This window comes from Tachysurus vachellii, chromosome 10, assembly GCF_030014155.1.
Source record: "Tachysurus vachellii isolate PV-2020 chromosome 10, HZAU_Pvac_v1, whole genome shotgun sequence".
In the NCBI taxonomy this organism is placed as follows: Eukaryota; Metazoa; Chordata; class Actinopteri; order Siluriformes; family Bagridae; genus Tachysurus; species Tachysurus vachellii.
The window spans coordinates 10,950,275-10,967,036 of NC_083469.1; the positions used below are offsets into that span (position 1 = coordinate 10,950,275).

At 34.9% G+C, this 16,762-nt stretch overlaps 2 protein-coding genes across 6 annotated transcripts; one reads left to right on the plus strand and one right to left on the minus strand.

Moving 5' to 3' along the window:
* The first annotated feature begins 1,267 nt into the window (after nt 1-1,267).
* On the plus strand, nt 1,268-9,045 carry LOC132852288 (CD209 antigen-like protein C). Of its 3 annotated transcripts, none has more exons than XM_060879394.1 (6): nt 1,268-1,459; nt 2,888-3,004; nt 3,112-3,354; nt 3,589-3,749; nt 4,178-4,308; nt 4,422-4,925. In XM_060879394.1, the coding sequence occupies exons 1-6, from the start codon at nt 1,372-1,374 to the stop codon at nt 4,573-4,575; spliced, it is 894 nt and encodes a 297-aa protein (XP_060735377.1). In that variant the 5' UTR covers nt 1,268-1,371; the 3' UTR covers nt 4,576-4,925. The 3 variants fall into 3 exon arrangements, with proteins under 3 accessions (XP_060735377.1, XP_060735376.1, XP_060735375.1); XM_060879393.1 differs by lacking the exons at nt 2,888-3,004; nt 3,112-3,354; nt 3,589-3,749; nt 4,178-4,308; nt 4,422-4,925 and adding exons at nt 6,289-6,405; nt 6,522-6,785; nt 6,979-7,142; nt 8,591-8,727; nt 8,827-9,045 and having other exon boundaries at nt 1,286-1,459; XM_060879392.1 differs by lacking the exons at nt 1,268-1,459; nt 2,888-3,004; nt 3,112-3,354; ... (1 more) ...; nt 4,178-4,308; nt 4,422-4,925 and adding exons at nt 5,509-5,691; nt 6,289-6,405; nt 6,522-6,785; ... (1 more) ...; nt 8,591-8,727; nt 8,827-9,045.
* A 15-nt stretch (nt 9,046-9,060) lies between these two features.
* ttc8 (tetratricopeptide repeat domain 8) lies at nt 9,061-16,730 on the minus strand. Of its 3 annotated transcripts, none has more exons than XM_060879389.1 (14): nt 16,443-16,730; nt 15,248-15,364; nt 14,940-15,003; nt 14,316-14,475; nt 14,086-14,175; nt 13,925-13,969; nt 13,617-13,702; nt 13,369-13,456; nt 13,161-13,271; nt 12,890-13,029; nt 12,606-12,780; nt 12,367-12,489; nt 10,648-10,731; nt 9,061-10,117 (listed from the first exon to the last, which is right to left on the minus strand). In XM_060879389.1, exons 1-14 carry the CDS (start codon nt 16,489-16,491, stop codon nt 10,001-10,003), a joined length of 1,449 nt encoding a protein of 482 aa, XP_060735372.1. In that variant the 5' UTR covers nt 16,492-16,730; the 3' UTR covers nt 9,061-10,000. The 3 variants fall into 3 exon arrangements, with proteins under 3 accessions (XP_060735372.1, XP_060735371.1, XP_060735373.1); XM_060879388.1 differs by having other exon boundaries at nt 15,248-15,368; XM_060879390.1 differs by lacking the exon at nt 16,443-16,730 and having other exon boundaries at nt 15,223-15,279.
* Nucleotides 16,731-16,762: the final 32 nt, after the last annotated feature.

A 16,762-nucleotide genomic window follows, 5' to 3' on the forward strand; every position in this document is an offset into this window, starting at 1 on the left:
GAATGGTGGAAAGTGGGCATCTCTTGGACCTGAAAGTTGGATAATCATATTATATCCATATAAATGTAAAGACTTGTCACCTGTGACATGTTACACACCCTTCTAAAGTCTCTGATACCCAGTCCCCACTGAGCTGTTCACAACTTCTTTCTGAAAGAAAGAAAAGTCATGAATCAAAGGATTTTTATTTAATTGTGGTTCTACAGCTGAGTGGGGCAGTGCTGGGGCTGCCAGGGCTACTTGAGTTGAACAGAATGGCCAGAAGATGAGCATGAGATATAGTTAGCAAATGTGAGGTCATGGTCATAAGATAACTACGTTGGTGTTTCTGCTCAGAAAAAAATGCAAAATGGAACTGTTTTAAATCATGTGTTTAGCATGTTCAGCAGAAAATCTCCTTATAGACCCATTTATATATTTATTCTGTTTCTATCACCAGCATTGCAACAGCCATGTTCTATCACAATCACAATCACCTGCCAGGAAGTTTAATGACACTCTTAGTGCAAATAAACATGAGGTCTCCAATTTGTTACGAATAAAAATGTTCTAATTTAATGCAAGATTTATTTATTTTTAAACATTTAATGTAAATTGTACCATTATTTATACTATTTTATTCACATATATTTAAGAGACAAAATCAAATGATTTAAAATGTTTTCAGAATATATTTTTTTAACCAATTGTTTATGTTGGGAGTTGATTCATTGTGTGTCATGTTCACTTTATACTATTAGCTTGTTAATTGTAAATTGAAGGTTGTTTTGTTAATATTAGGCTTGTAAGATGAAATTGTAAGATAATAGTCATACGATAAAATTTCAAAACCGAGTTCATTCTAAGGCAGCAGAGAAACAAACAGGAAACCTTTATACATTTAATTTAATTTGAAGTACTTTTAGAATAGTTTATACAAAGAATTATATAGAGAAAATGAAGACAGTATCGAGCCATTCTTGTTTCTAAATATACTGCAGAAGTATAAAACTATTGTGTATTATGAAGTCCCATGACTGCAAGAACTACAGAAACCTAAATTCTATTAGTAGTAGTTTGTTGTTTGCCTCTTTTTCAAAAAGTTTGTTTACATGCTAAAGTTTGGCATTTATAAAATTTGTATTTTAAACCATTTTCATGTAGTTCTTCTTTATTTTGATTGACAGGAAATGCCATGCTGTTTACTTCCCCATCACCCGAACATGAATCATCTCTGCAAAAACTGTAAGTCCACCCATAATCAGGGGTAAATATGTTCAGTGACACTGTCAGGAGACACAGTTTGGAATGCACAAAGTAAAGAGTAAAGACCACTGACATATAAATCACAGCTTCTTTAAAAAGAAAAAAAATCTTTAAAAAGTGGCAATTATGATGAACACTGAAGACCAGGAAAATGAGATGTACAATGGATCAGAGTTTCAAGATAATGTGGATGTTCATCCTCTATATGTAAAGAGTAAGTAAATATTTGTTCAGCAATCATTATGAGATGTAATAATTCAGTTGATTAGTTAGCAAGATTTATAAACTTTTCCAAAAGTTAACAGGTTCACAGATAAGTTAATAGTACTAATGACAGAAAATTGTTCAACATACTATCAGTAAAATAAACCATAATATTTTATTGTATATAAGTAGTCATGAATTACATACAATATAAACTGTAGAGTGTCTGTATATAGTGCCTTCAGATAATACTCACCAGCAACCTAGTATTGTAAATAAAATATTATTTAGATCCTCAGAATTATTTAACCTAAATATCTCACTGGTTCTGTATCATCAGTTTCTCACAGATCCAGTCTTTGTAGGAGAGTTTCCAGAAGGCAGCTACTTCTGAGTTTCAGGTTACCTTTATGGGCAAATGTTTTCAGAATCCTGACAACATGAGGAACAATTACATTTTTGTGCTACAGTAGCATGCTCTTAGATAAAGTGCATACAAACAAACAGATACAACATACATGACACAAGTAAAGGGATGGAATTCACATATTGCTAAGTCTTATTGAATGAGTTTACATTTCTGCTATTCAGCAGACACCCTGTTAAAGAGTGACTTACAATTAATTTCAATTAATACAACTGAGCAATTATGGGCTGCTCAGGGCTGTCTAGCTCAGGGACCCAGCAGTGACAGCTTGGTGGATCTGGAATTTGAACTCATGCCCTTCCATACATTGCTGTATTGGAAATGGCTGGTTGCAGTTGCATGAATGGTTCAGTCGAAGATTTTTTTTTGTGGCCTGATGCAATTAAGGTTGTGCAATTTGGTCTAAAGTAAAAGAAAAATACAGGAACCTCCAATAGACAATGATCCAAAGCACAGAGCACAAACAAAGAAATAGCTTCTGAAAACAAGCTTTTGAAAACAAGAAAATTTTCTAAAAAAGAAGATGAGCATTTCACATTTAGATTTTCTTCTATTATTTGCATTAAATAATAGAAGAAAATCTAAATGTGAAATGCTCATAGCGACATATCTGAATCTGACACGTACAGTAACTGACATGGAAAGGGTGAGCACAGTTTTTAGAATTTTATTTTTAATAATCAGAGAATTATTAGGACATAATTTTACTTCTGCAAAGAAATGCTGATAAGCTTAAATTTTATGTTGCAATAGAGAAAAAAAGCTTTGGGAGGAGGTGAATGCTTTCCAGGGCCACTGTGAATAGAGGAAATAAATCGCACTGATCGCACTCACAATCGAATTGATAAATACTTTTACATTGTTTTAGACAAAGGGGAGATTTTTTGTCCATTTTGCCAGAATTAAGCCATAGTCAATTCAGTAGTCATTAATAGCCTAAGAGCAGTAACTCTCTATACTGTTCTAACTGTAAATTTGATTGAATTTTTTTCTTGATTGACTTTTTTTTAGTTTCCAGGTTTACTGTCAGAAATGAACTGAGCTCTAGGTCTTATCGACTGCCAGCAATGCTTCTGGGGGCCCTATGTGCTGTATTTCTTTTTGTTGTAATTGGACTGGGTTTTCGCAGTGAGTATATATTGAAATGGTCTATTGTAAAAGGCAACAAAAGAAAGTACAAAAGTTATAACCATAACTCAGACTTCAGACAGAGCTCTAACTTGTTAATTCCTCAGTTAACAGAGTGAATGACAAACATGGCATCCTGTCTCTGAACTCATCAATTATCAGCTCTCAGCTCGCTCAGCTACAGTCAGACCACAGAAACCTGACTGAGTCCAATAATGCACTTCAAAAGAAACATGATGAAGATGTGAAAAAGATCACATCCCTGGAGATAAATTTGAATGACCTAAAGTCACAAAAACAAAAATTAGAGGAAGACAAAAGAAAACTGCAATCTCAAATTTCAAATCTTGGTAAGTATTTTAATGTAATAAATGTAATTACAATGACAAAAATAATTGCAAAATCTGAAGCGTTTTTTTTTTTTTAATCATTAAGTGATTATATCCTCCAGAATTCCACACACACCTTCACATACAGACACAATACATTCACACAGCAGATGATGTCAGCAGAATTATCTTTACTTTCACATTTATTGATTTTTTTTACTTGAGGTTAAATGTATTTTTCTTTTTTTTCAACAGAAGATAATTGTGGCAGGTGCTTGCCTAACTGGGTACTGATGAACAGCACATGTTTTTACTTTGCTGTGTCTGTGAGGACAGGCAAAACCTGGGATGCAAGCAGGGATGACTGCAAGCAAAAAGGAGCTGACTTAGTCGTCATAGATTCAAAGGAGAAACAGGTCAGAAATAAACCTGCAGCTTTATTTTACATGCTTTTCTCCACAGCAAATTGTTTCAAATTCTGTTTTGAAATCAATCATACTAGATTTTTATTTCAATTTTATCTATAGACTCAGAAAAACACTTTCACCAACAATTCACTCAAGTATTTATATATAACAAAACCAACAATTCACTTAAAATACACAGAAAATCTTTAGATTTGATCATGAATGTTTGTTTGGCTTCAACATGGTTATAATGAGAAACTTTGTTCTTCTTGTACTGCAGCTGTTCTCTTGTTAGTTTCCTGTTGTTTGTTTGTTCATTGTACAAGTCATTTAATAGCACATAGCAAACATATCAAATACAGATTCTCCCAAAACACAATAAAGAGTCACCGGAGCTAATAACAGTATCAACTTTTAACATCCACTTTTCTGCATAGGAGTTTATATCAGAGCGTTTACATCAGTACCAAATACGATTTAGTTATAGAAATGGATTTTGGATCGGACTGAAAGATGACCATACAGAAGGGATCTGGAAATGGCTGAATGAGACCACACTGACGGAAGGGTACCCAATTCATTTATGGCTCTCCCTCTCATATATATGTATATACTGTATTACATACAAATATGTATATTTATATACGTGTGTAACCAATAATGACAGTCATATTTTTATAGCTACTGGATGGATGGGGAGCCAAATGATGACAAGGCTTTAGAGGACTGTGCAGTTGTGTATTCCACCACAAATCCAATGAAGACCTGGAATGATCTACCATGTTCACTCCCACAAAAATGGATCTGTGAGATGGAAATAGATAAAACACTCTAGAATCATGTTTTTGTTCTATAGTGACAGTTATAATTCATCAAAGATAAATCAACAAAATAGCATCAACAATGAATAATCAATACAACAATATATAATTTAACAATATTCAGATCTATTTTAAAATAAGCACTTCCTTTTTTTTCACTAACTCCATAATTCTCTCAGATTCTCTATCTAATCTGTTAAAAAAAATGTGGATGTTATATATGTTGTACCTTGGATGTATGTTCCACAGGAAGCATTATTATCTGACTTTATTCTGTATATTGCATATCCTCATAATGACAATAAAGAAGTGTACTTTACTATTTTTAAGGAAGAAAATCAAATTGTAATGATTAAAATGACTGTTGCCAAGAAATGCTACACTGTTTGTCCAGGTTTTTGTATTGGGAACTTTGAAACACTGTATAAAATGTTTATACAGTTATTGTGCTGTCAGATCAATGCCGGTATCCTTAACAAACTATGTTTCCCAGAAAGTACCTTGGCCTACAAACATGGCGACCATAGACTACACGTCCCAAAACCCACAAGCTTTGTACCATTCACAGCTTACAGACTTATAATCATGAACAAAAGTCACCAGTCACACACAGCTCTATATAACAGACTTACAAACACTCACTCAATGCCAAGTGTTCCGTTACCTGACCACATCAAGCTATTTATTTGATGGGCTGATATTATGGATTTTTAGATCTTTTTTCTTAGTGAAAATGTACTGCAATTCTATCTAGGTTACATAATGACTTTGTATGACTATTAAATTATATACTAAACAATAACTTTATTTTATTGAAATATTTCTTGAACAACAGAAAACGCATGAACTCATGGAATTTACTTCAACACAACAAACGTGAATCATCTCTGCAAAAACTTAAGGTCCACCCACAATGAACAGTAAATAAGTTCAGTGACACTGTCAGAACAAACAGTTTCTGCTGCACAAAGTAAAGAGTAAAGACCACTAACATAAAATCCACTGTTTCTAGGTTTATTGTGAAAAAGTAGTAATTATGATAAACTCTGAAAACCATGGAAAAGACACATATAGTGAATTAGAGGATCAAGGCGATTTGACTGGAGATGATAATCCTCTATATTCAAACAGTAAGCAATTTTTTATATCATCAAGATGACAAGATGTAGATTTAATTTGTTATTTAGCATGTTTAACAAAATGTTAGAGATAAATGGGTTTAACAGTTGATTTTTTAGCTTTTCTGATCGATTTGATGGCCATTTTAACTATTTATAAAACAAACCCTTTCACCTTTTATTGTGACATTAGCAGTGGGAAAGTCTACAGTTTTCATAAATTCTGAATATACAGGAAATATAAATTGCTTTGGTTCGCATAAATAAAGAAATATATAAAAATATATCTCATCCATATGCTGTTTTCATATAATAATAGCAGACGATAAAAATTGCATATGTTTTTTCCTAGCTTGAAGAAACCACTTTACACTTTACTGACATTTCAGTGAATTTAAATTGTTTTAAATCTCAAAGAATCAAATTGACAAAATGTGCAAATTTAACACTAACATAAGTAGAGTAGATAAAATGCCATGTGTGACATGAAACTTGACTTTTTGCCAGCCGTTCCCAGGACAAATAAGAGTAGCAATCAAATCAGTCATTAATAGCCTAACATTGTCTTTGCACATTGTGCTGACTGTAGATTTGATTTTTCTTGATTAGTGTCCAGGTTTACTGTCAGAGATGAACTGAGCTCTAGGTCTTATCGACTGCCAGCAATGCTTCTGGGGGCCCTATGTGCTGTATTTCTTTTTGTTGTAATAGGACTGAGTGTTCACAGTGAGTATACTGTATATTGAAAAAATACGTCTATTGTAAAAGGCAAAAAAAGACAGTACAAAAGTTATAACCATAACTCAGACTTCAGACAGAGCTCTAACTTGTTAATTCCTCAGTTAACAGAGTGAATGACAAACATGGCATCCTGTCTCTGAACTCATCAATTATCAGCTCTCAGCTCACTCAGCTACAGGCAGACCACAGAAGCCTGACAGAGTCCAAAAACGCACTTAAAAACAAACATGATGAAGATGTAAGAAAGATCACAACCATGCAGATAAATTTGAACAGAGAGACAAGACTGAAGAATGACCTAAACTCACAAAAACAAAAATTAGAGGAAGACAAAAAAAAACTGCAATCTCAAATTTTAAATCTTGGTAAGTTTTGTTTTCATCAATAGCTCCAGTATTTTTTTTCTTGATCTTTCAATATTCTATACATTGAATCATAAAAGCATGCAATCACAAACAGCAGGAAACTTGTTAGCTGTGATATTCATCCATATATTTTCTTTTGACATTTCAACTCGATGTATTTTTCTTAGATATTTTTCTATTCAAATTTTAACAGAAGGAAACTGTGGCAAGTGCTTGCCTAACTGGGTACTGATGAACAGCACATGTTTTTACTTTGCTGTGTCTTCAACAACTCCACGCAAAGGCTGGGATGGAGGCAGGGATGACTGCAAGAAAAAAGGAGCTGACTTAGTCGTCATAGATTCAAAGGAGAAACAGGTCAGAAATATACCTTTATTTTACATGCTTTTCTCCACAGTAGATTGTTTGTACAGTAGATTGTAGATTGAGGTGAAAAAACTTGGACAGAGCATGGTGCAGTGCAGGTAGTGATAAGAGCTTTGATGTAAAAAGGTTCTGGTCTGGTTTTGGCTTTGTAGGCAAGCATCAATGGTTTAAATCTGATGCGTGGAACCACTGAAAGCCAGAGGATGGACCAGAGCAATGGGGTTGTGTGGGAAACTATGAAAGGTTATAAGTTGTGCGGATGCATTTTGGAGATGATCCAAAATGCATGAATTGCTCTCAGAGGTAGATAGTTGAACAAATACTTGAGTGTCCTGGGTGAATAAACTGGACAAATCCTTCTGATATTTTAAAGAGATACGGATATGAGAATGCCTTATTAACAATGTACGAGGAAAAGGACAGTTAATTGTTTGTTGTTACTCCCAAAGTTGCATGCAGTGGCTGAAGGGGAGTTCAATCAGCTAACATAAAAGGCCTTCCCAAAACAGTGAAAGTTATTATAACAGCAAAGGGAGAACGGAGTCCATATTAATGCCAATAATATAAAATGGGATATTCAAGGACAGGTTGATGTCAGGTTTCCAGAAACCTTTCTATAGTTTGTTTTAATGTTATGTCTATGTTTGTACAGAATGATACATGTAGCATCGTATCTCGGCTAAATGTGCTGTTTTGAGGTCTTTTTTAAATGAAAGTTGTACTATTGTTAGTCTCTGACTTTGAATGCCCTCTGCAAGACATTTATTAGCATGTATACAAAACCTAGCATTTATGCCTCTTCTTAAATCCCAACAAATTATCAGTCAGTAATATTGAGATAAAATAATCATCTTTGAAGAATTATTAGTTATCAGTTATATATATATTTTAGTTGTCATGAGACAAGCGAGACATTTTTGAGAGCAGGCGCTGTTTTAGAACTGTGAAAGAATACTGGAAACATTCTTTTAAATATTATAAGACGGTGTGGTATTTAAGATAGAATAGATTTATCCAACGTGAATAATCACTGACACTGATATTATAAGACATACTATCTAGGGCAATTATTTCTTCTTTGAGTAGATTTTATATTTTAAAGCACCCTATTTTTTTGCTGAGATATAACTCCTTACCTATTGCAAAATCAGAATGTAAGGGAGTGAAAAATGAATATATTTATGTGTATAGAGTAAACTGCTTTTCAAGCTGTACATAATGTTGCATTCATCTTAACTCAAAGGTAGAAAGTAAGAAGATTTATTTTCTTCTTTTATTAATGGTAATGTCAGTAGAGGCGATGTCCTGATTTTATAAGTAGGAATTCCAAGTTGAGTGGCAATTTTCTTTTCTGTTTTTTTCCCTAGTCAGAGGTTGGAAAAGGTCACTAGATAGAGATAGAAACAATATTAACTTTCAAAATCTACTCTCTTGCATAGGAGTTCATAGTAGAGAGTTTAAAAGCACTTCGGTACAACCTACCATTTAATTATTACAACGGATTTTGGATCGGCCTCAAAGATGACCATACAGAAGGGATCTGGAAATGGCTGAATGGGACCACACTGAAAGAAGGGTACCCAATTTTCTATCATTTGATGCTGCAGAATATGATAACTATGAGCTTATTTTATTATAGTATGGTAAAAGGATAACAATTGCATGTCTTTTATAGCTACTGGATGGACGGGGAGCCAAATGATGACAGGTCTATAGAGGATTGTGCAGCTGTGTATCCCACAAATAAGCCAATGAAGGCCTGGAATGATGCACCATGTTCACACCCACTAAAATGGATCTGTGAGAAGGAATTAGATAAAACACTCTAGAATTCTTAATTAATCATGAATGTTTATTTTTACTCAATAGTTATAATTCATTAAAGTCAAAACAATAGTCTGATTTTTTTTTAAGTAAGCTCTTCCTTTATTCTCTCCCTCTTACTCACTCATACTGAACTCTGTTACACTTAAATATACTAGAACTTTGTGCTTTTGGGAAATAGATGGATGTAAACTGTTGCTTTTATATTCTTCTTGACAAAAACAGTGAAAGAATTCATGGCATAATAGTAATTTGAAAATTAATAATTCATTTATTGTAAAATGACTGCAATTATAGTGGATATTTTGTTACCTGAGGGCAGTAGGACTATATAGGACTGATCTGATGTTATTTCCTCTAAAACAGAAAGAAATGCTGTTGAGTAGTTAGTTATCTGTTAGAAACCTTAAAGCAAATTAAGAATCAAATTTCCAAGGATATTATCTTTGACTAAATCGATTGTGCTTGCTGAAAGAAAAGAAAAAAATCTGCTCTCTTCTACTAATTTTTCTTTTTATGCTACAAGTAATTTACACTTTAAAATCATGCTGCCATTTTTTCATGTGTCTATTCACAATGATATTTAAATGTAGGATCTGCTAAGAATGTGGTATAAAGCCCAGTAGTTGTTCATAGAAAGGAAGGGTTTTTAAATTAATAATAATACTACTAATAATAAAATATTTGAATACAACAGAATCATTGCTCATAATTTTCATGTTCAAAAACTTGACAATGAAATGAATAAAATATTTTACATAGCACATACTATTTTACATAGCATGTATGCCTTTTTAATGCTAAAAATGTAGACAATTTTACATTTTCAAAAAATAATTTTAAAAATGCAATTATTTGCTGTGATTTATCATAGATATTAAAATACTTAATTTATCCAAATCTCTTTTCTATCTAGAAAAAGATGAAATGTGGTTAGACATTTTTATTTCTATAAAAGCTTTAAAATATTTTATAGGCTGCATTACTGTGCCTGTAACATAATATGTGAATATTGCGAGAAAGATTCAGAGCACAGCAAAGTGCTGTCTGAGAGTCTTCAGGAGCTGTTGTGAGTCCACATGTTCAGGAAAAGCATCTTCTGACTTCTGGGCAGCCATGTAACTGCTCTGAAGATCACCCACCTTTCAAATAAAAAACACAAATACATACATGATATAAACTGGATGTCAGCGAAAAGCAAAAATTCATCAGATACAGATTGAAAGCTTCAGACATGGGAAAAACAAGCATAACTGTAACATGGTTATTGGTGCCAAATGGGCTTTTTGAGTATTTTAGAAATTGCTGATTGCCTCAGATGTTCACCCACAACTGTTTCCTGTTCTTCCATGACAGGAGTGGGACCAAAATGTGTCTTGAACTGTATCTACTTAAAGTTTGCCATTCAGAGATGCTTTTCACCGCAGTTGTAAATTGTAAACAGTTTGGCTTTCTGCAGTTTGAGTACTTAACCGGCTGATTGGATAATTGTATGAACAAGCAGGTATACAGTAGCTATTAACCTAGGCAGTGACTATATGTTTACATGTCATTGTGTTAGTGTAAGAACATGAATAACAGAATGCTGTGACATACAGATGTGTCCAAAATCAGCTAACATCATGGGTAAAAAAAAATGCTGCAAGAAAAAAAAAAGTTGAATAGTGCATACCTTATCTGACAGTACAGCAAAGTTGAAATGTGGTTCATACATATGGGGAGCGAGAGAAGCAGCTGTTTGCAAAAAGGCTTTTGCCTGCAACAAAAACATGATCACTGTCATTTAAACAAATATGTTAATTATTTCATATAATCATTGCGGAATGTTTTGCTCCCTCTGTTCCAGCAGCTCTTATAGCTGCTGATGGCTTGGATAAAACCAAAAGGCCTTTGTAGTAGATTTTAACTTGACTACTTTATTGAACATTATGCAAGCATATATTTACAATCCTTGAAGAAAGAAAGTTGATATCCAGTGTGTTGCTCTTATAGTTTCTGTGTGGTAAAAAACTGTACGTCTTCCACAAAGCCAACTTCCTCTACCTGTAAGAAACACCTGTTTCCAGGGTACCCTCTGTGCACACACTGCCCCCACCTGGTGACAGCCCAAAACACATTTACAACATTGGCTCCTACACCCTCATATCCCTAATGTGAACTGGTTTCAGTGGAATTAATTATATTTAACTATATGACCTATTCATTTCGGAGAATAAAGGTAGCCTTATGTCTGAATATACATTACTGCATGTAACCAGTTTTTGTGAAATCACTGTTCCCTTATAATCTCATTACAAAAAGGTAATATTCTTTTCTCCATGTGCACATTCCTTGGTGGAAAGATTATAATAGTGCCTACTGAGGAAGCACCTTAAAATAGTATAGCATGCATAACAAGTCTATTTCTCATTGAACTTGGAGACTGAACTCACTGTCATGCTGCAAGCCAACTCTGATAATTAATCTATGCACATGAACTAACATTGCCAACAAGCGTTCAACCTCAGAATGCATACTTCTTTCAGTTTTTTTACACACACACAAAAAAATAAAAAATAAATAAATATAATGAATTATATTTGGCAATGTTTACAGCTAATTCCACACTGGCCAAGTAAGTAATAAAATACTATATGAAGAAACCTTTATTTTGCCACAGTAAAATTCTTTCTTTGCATATCCCAGCTCTGGAATTTGGGGTCAGAGCACAGGGTCAGCAGTGTTGCAGCACCCCTGGAGCAGAGAGGGTTAAGGACCTTGCACAAGGGCCCAACAGTGGCTGCTTGGCTGTGCTGGGGCTTGAACCCAGATCACCAACTCAGATCCTTAACCACTTGCTCACTTATGGCATGCTTTTATAGGTTAATAATAAATTACAAAGTTTTGTGATGTGGCTCGATAAACCATAAATGAAATTTGCTTTCTGAGAATGTGTTCAGCCCTAAATATTAAAGACTTTCTTAAAGTTTGTTTCTTATAGAACTCTTAAAATGACAGATTTACCTTTATTTGTTAAATAAATGTTTTTTATTAACAGAAAACATTCATGAAAATTATATGTTAGTCAGTTTTATGGCATGAAAAACAATCCCTGTGTATGTTGGTACTAAAGAAATGCTAAAGTATCTTTTGACCAATCAGATAAGAATTAAATAAAAGTGTGGCATATAAAGTTTTGCAAATTTTAATTTTTTTATATGTAATTAATAATTACCTGGTGTGGCACATACACACAAAATGACCTTTTATAATATATTTAAAATAATTTCTCCAGTATTTTCTAGGTTTATGATCACTCCTACAGCCATTTAATGTTTTTATATGGCTGTCAGTTACAGTTGCTTAAGAAAATAAATTCATGGGGTTAATAGTGCTGATAAATGTGCCTTACCTGCTCAATGTGGCCTTTGCGTAGCTCCAGCACTGCTAAGTTGTTGTAAGCTTCAGCATGATCATTGTTAAATGCCAAAGCTAGCTTAAAGCACTGATAAGCTAGAGTCAAGTCACCAATACCCTGAGTGAAAAGAACAGAACAAAAAACTTAAAGATCTTAAAAAAAAAAAGATTAAAAGATTCATTTTCCATAATTTTAACAACTGGCTTCATATGAGCTTCGTGAGTCAGACGTACCACTGCAACATGGCCAATATTGTACCAGATATCGGCCTGTTCCTCATCACTGGAAACCAGGGTTAAAGACCTTTCAAATGAGGACAGTGTCATGTCATACTGCTGAGCATAAAAGCAGCACAGGCCCAGATTATTGTAGAGTTGGCAGTTATACACACCCATCTGAAGCAACCGCCTGAGACAAAAAGGGAAGGAAAAGAAAGTGAAGTAGATACAGTAACATTACATATTAATATAAATTCCCATATTCAATAACACTCTTCCTCCTTCATAAGGAACGTAACCTGTAGAAACGCAAGGCAATCTCTGGCTGGTCTGTATAGAAATGGTTGCTTCCTATGCAGGCAATGGCCTCTACGTGTGTGTTGTCCTGCTTTAAGACATCTTTATAATACTCTGTAGCAGAAGTGATGTTGTTCATCTCCTAAAGTGACCAAAGTTTCAGTTAATACCCTTGGCTAGTTTCATTATAATACAATATGTCTAAATAAATGTAGCTGTATCTCAAAATGACATCTGAATATTTGTCTCTCAGAATATGACAGTTATTCATGCCTCATGAATGCGAGCAATCCCAGTCAACAAAGTCACTTCTCCTGGGAAATGGTCCAGGCCTTGTTTAAAGAGGTTCAGTGCAGTTATGGGTTGATCCATTCGCTGATATACCTGTGCACAAAGAAAGAAACTGCATCGGTTTCTTGTTTAACATTTTCATTACTTTGTGTGTGCAGTATAAATAAGTTAAATGGAATTAAGTTTTTACCTTTGCAAGGTAGAGGTAAGTGTCTACAAACTCTTGATGATTGAGGGCTGATCTGAATTGTTTCTCAGCTTCACGATACAATCCAAGTCTAGAAATACAAACTCCAATCATCTAACCAGTCAATAATTACAGTTAGCATGTAGCATTGAAGTATCAAGGGAAATCTGTTATCTTTGCAATGCAATTAATGGGACACATTTCAAATGTGTCATCTCTATCAATAAGTTGTTACAATAGTGTTTTGGCACCTATAATAACATTTCCCAAGTTGAACTTTCCACCACCAGTCCTTGAACTGTGCATGCTCTGTAGCAAGTGCAGCTAGGTCCAAAGCCTGAAATGTTCCACAACGAAAACTGTTAACCCATGGACTGCAAACAAATATATGCTTTATTGCTCATCTCCCAGTTTACCCCACAATGGAATTTCTACCCATTAAATGAATCTCACCTATCACACAAAATCTATCAGTATGAAAAGAGTGAAGGATACAGGAGTGAAGCCAGATATTGTATCTATTTAGTATAAACAAAAGGTTTAAAAAAGGTTTACTTACATTTTTGACATCATTCTCATGATGAAAGATGTATTCAAATAAGGTCTGCCATAAGAGTAAGAGAAAGAAAGAGATTTGAAACCACAACTGACTTTTGAGACTGGAGAATTATTATTTAACTTCTAAATCCATTAAAGACTTGTGATTTGTAGCTGGAATACCTTGGATAAATTTGGTTTCTGTGCATACTTTGCCAAATTCAACCTGGACAAGTTAATAAATGGTCCATCCGGATGTGTTAACATAGAAGCCTGTGAAAGATTTATAAAACAGATGGTCACAACCTTAAAACACATAAAACTAAATAGTTTTAAATAGTACAATTGAAGCAGAATATAAACGTGAACATGAGATTATCACTGAATATGCAAACCTTTTTTTTTAGCCTTACCGTGCCCAATCGGACAAATCTCCCAGAAGCACTAGTGACTGGACGGGCAGTGTTTGCAGTTCGAGGTGTTCTGATAGCTTGCTCCATTGTCCCTGGTCTGCCAGACTGAGTGCTGGGCCTTACAAATCCAGTAATGGGGCGTCCTGACTGGGTTACTGGCCTAACAAAACACCAGAGGCAGAAAACATTTTTCTAAATTTCTCCTATTAGGGGTTGCCAAGGGGAATAATTGATCCACATATTTGATACAGATTTCCTTCCTGATGCAACCCTCCAATTCTTATCCAGGCTTGGGACTGGCATTGAGAGTGCATGGATGGTGGGTAGGTTGGTCCCTTGCTAGAACCTGAACCTGGGCCACACTGGTGAAAGCATGGGACCTTATCTACTAGACCAATATTTGAAACTATTGGACCTACAGCTCTTCAAGTGAGGAGAACTATGATTATGTATTTTTTAACAATGGCCGAAAACACAGACAAACGTTTTATTACAAACTTCTATTACTGAGCGGGGCCCCTGACTTAATTCATTATCCTTCACCTTTTTTGATAATGAACGTTTGGTTAGGTGTGCTTACAAATAATGTGACTATTCCAAGTTAAATTAATGCATTTTAGGAACCTGACAGCTGGAGTAGGCCCTCCACCATGGCTTGTTCCAGGGAGCCTCAGTGATGTTCCTGGTCCTAACAAAAAACAGAAGTAGTTTGATTTGTTTTAAATCAAGTCAAGTCAAGTCAAGTCAAGAAGCTTTTATTGTCATTTCAACCATATATAGCTGTTGCAGTACATAGTGAAATGAGACAACGTTTCTCCAGGATCAAATATTAACACACCCTAAAATTAGGCTGGATGCTGGAGTTGTCATTCATAAATAAATAAGGTGGCAGCTTTATGGCACTTACGTGCTACTTGTGCAATGGCACTTACGTGCTACTTGTGCAATGGCACTTTCATCCAACATTATTTCTGCAATGCCCTCCTGGTCAACATCCACTTCATCAACATACACCATCTCAGTCAGGGCCCTTGTCTTCAGGCTCCAAGCTGCCTTCAAGGTACCAGAAGAACTATTTTAACAAACTATATCAACGTATTTTTTAACAAAATATTTCCCTTATTATTGTTGCAGTGTGCGATAAATGGGAACAATAATAAGGGAAATATTTTGTTCCCTTTTATTGCACACTGGCACAATATGAAGGCTGTTTGTCAGTGAAGTGAAATGGTGCCCTGTCTAATCTTAGTCAGAAAATAATTCATTTTACTTGAGCAAAAGCAGTGAAAAACACAGAACTGTGACATATGACAGATATTGACGCTATGAATAAAGGAGCATTAGGTGGGACTATACATTATCTAACACTGAGGTATAGGTGCAGGTATAACTCGAAGGGTGAAGTGGGTGTCACTGGACAACAGGGAGCAGGGATTAAACAGACGAGCTGTTACCTCAGAAATATGGAGTGACGTTTGAGGTTCCTTGGCAGAAAGTCGAGGTGGAGAGTGATAAACATTTAAGTTAGAAGCAAATACCATCTAATGCTTGAAAATTGTTTTCAAAAAGCAAAACCACCCTGAAAATAATTAACGTGCAAATTAATTTCCTGCATACATGTCTTGTTAAAAAACAAGTCTGACCTGCCTTCAGCTACACTTACACTGACCAGACAGGTCAAGCTGGCAAATGCTGGTAGAAGTAAAGATTCTGCTACATTGTAGGCAGGTAAGAAAATAACACATATGTAAGGCAATTATTTCATTTATTTATTTATTTATTAAGGTAGTTGTACGTGGTTAATCGCTTTGACCACCTCGGTTTGTGTTTTGCTGGTCAGCCCAAGCTAGTGTGCCTTACACAGTGTCCTGGCTAGCTGGAGTGTTATGACGGTTGAGTAAAATAAAACAAACCATGTACTCTTACCTTGCTTATCTACCTAACAAGTGAACTTAGATTCTTTAACAGAAACAGAACACGAGTAACAGCTAAAACCTACGATCATTACTGTCTGTAAGATGCCTGTGATTTATTGTTATTTTATCTGCAGTCCAGTTTAAGAGGATTATTTTCGAGCAGAGCTAGCTAGAGATAACAGCCCTGCTATATCCGAATAAACAGACTCACCTGGTCGTACGGATTTTCCTCCAGCACCTTTGTGCAAAGATCCGAACATTTCTGGTACTTCCTTCTTCTAAAATAGCTCCATGCAAGAAAAAAAGGATCCATAGATAATGTAACTTCCATTTAACCCTAAAGCGAATTTTGTTCAGGCCCACAAATCAACTGTTGCTGGCTTAGCTTAGCTTAGCTTAGCTCAGCTTAGCTTAGCTGAATTAGCTAAACCCTCTATCGCTGAGCCTCGAGCGTCCCGTTGCCCCAGCAACAAGACAGAACTCTGCGCATGCGCTTGTTTGTGTATATAAACAAAGAAAATGCTAAAGATA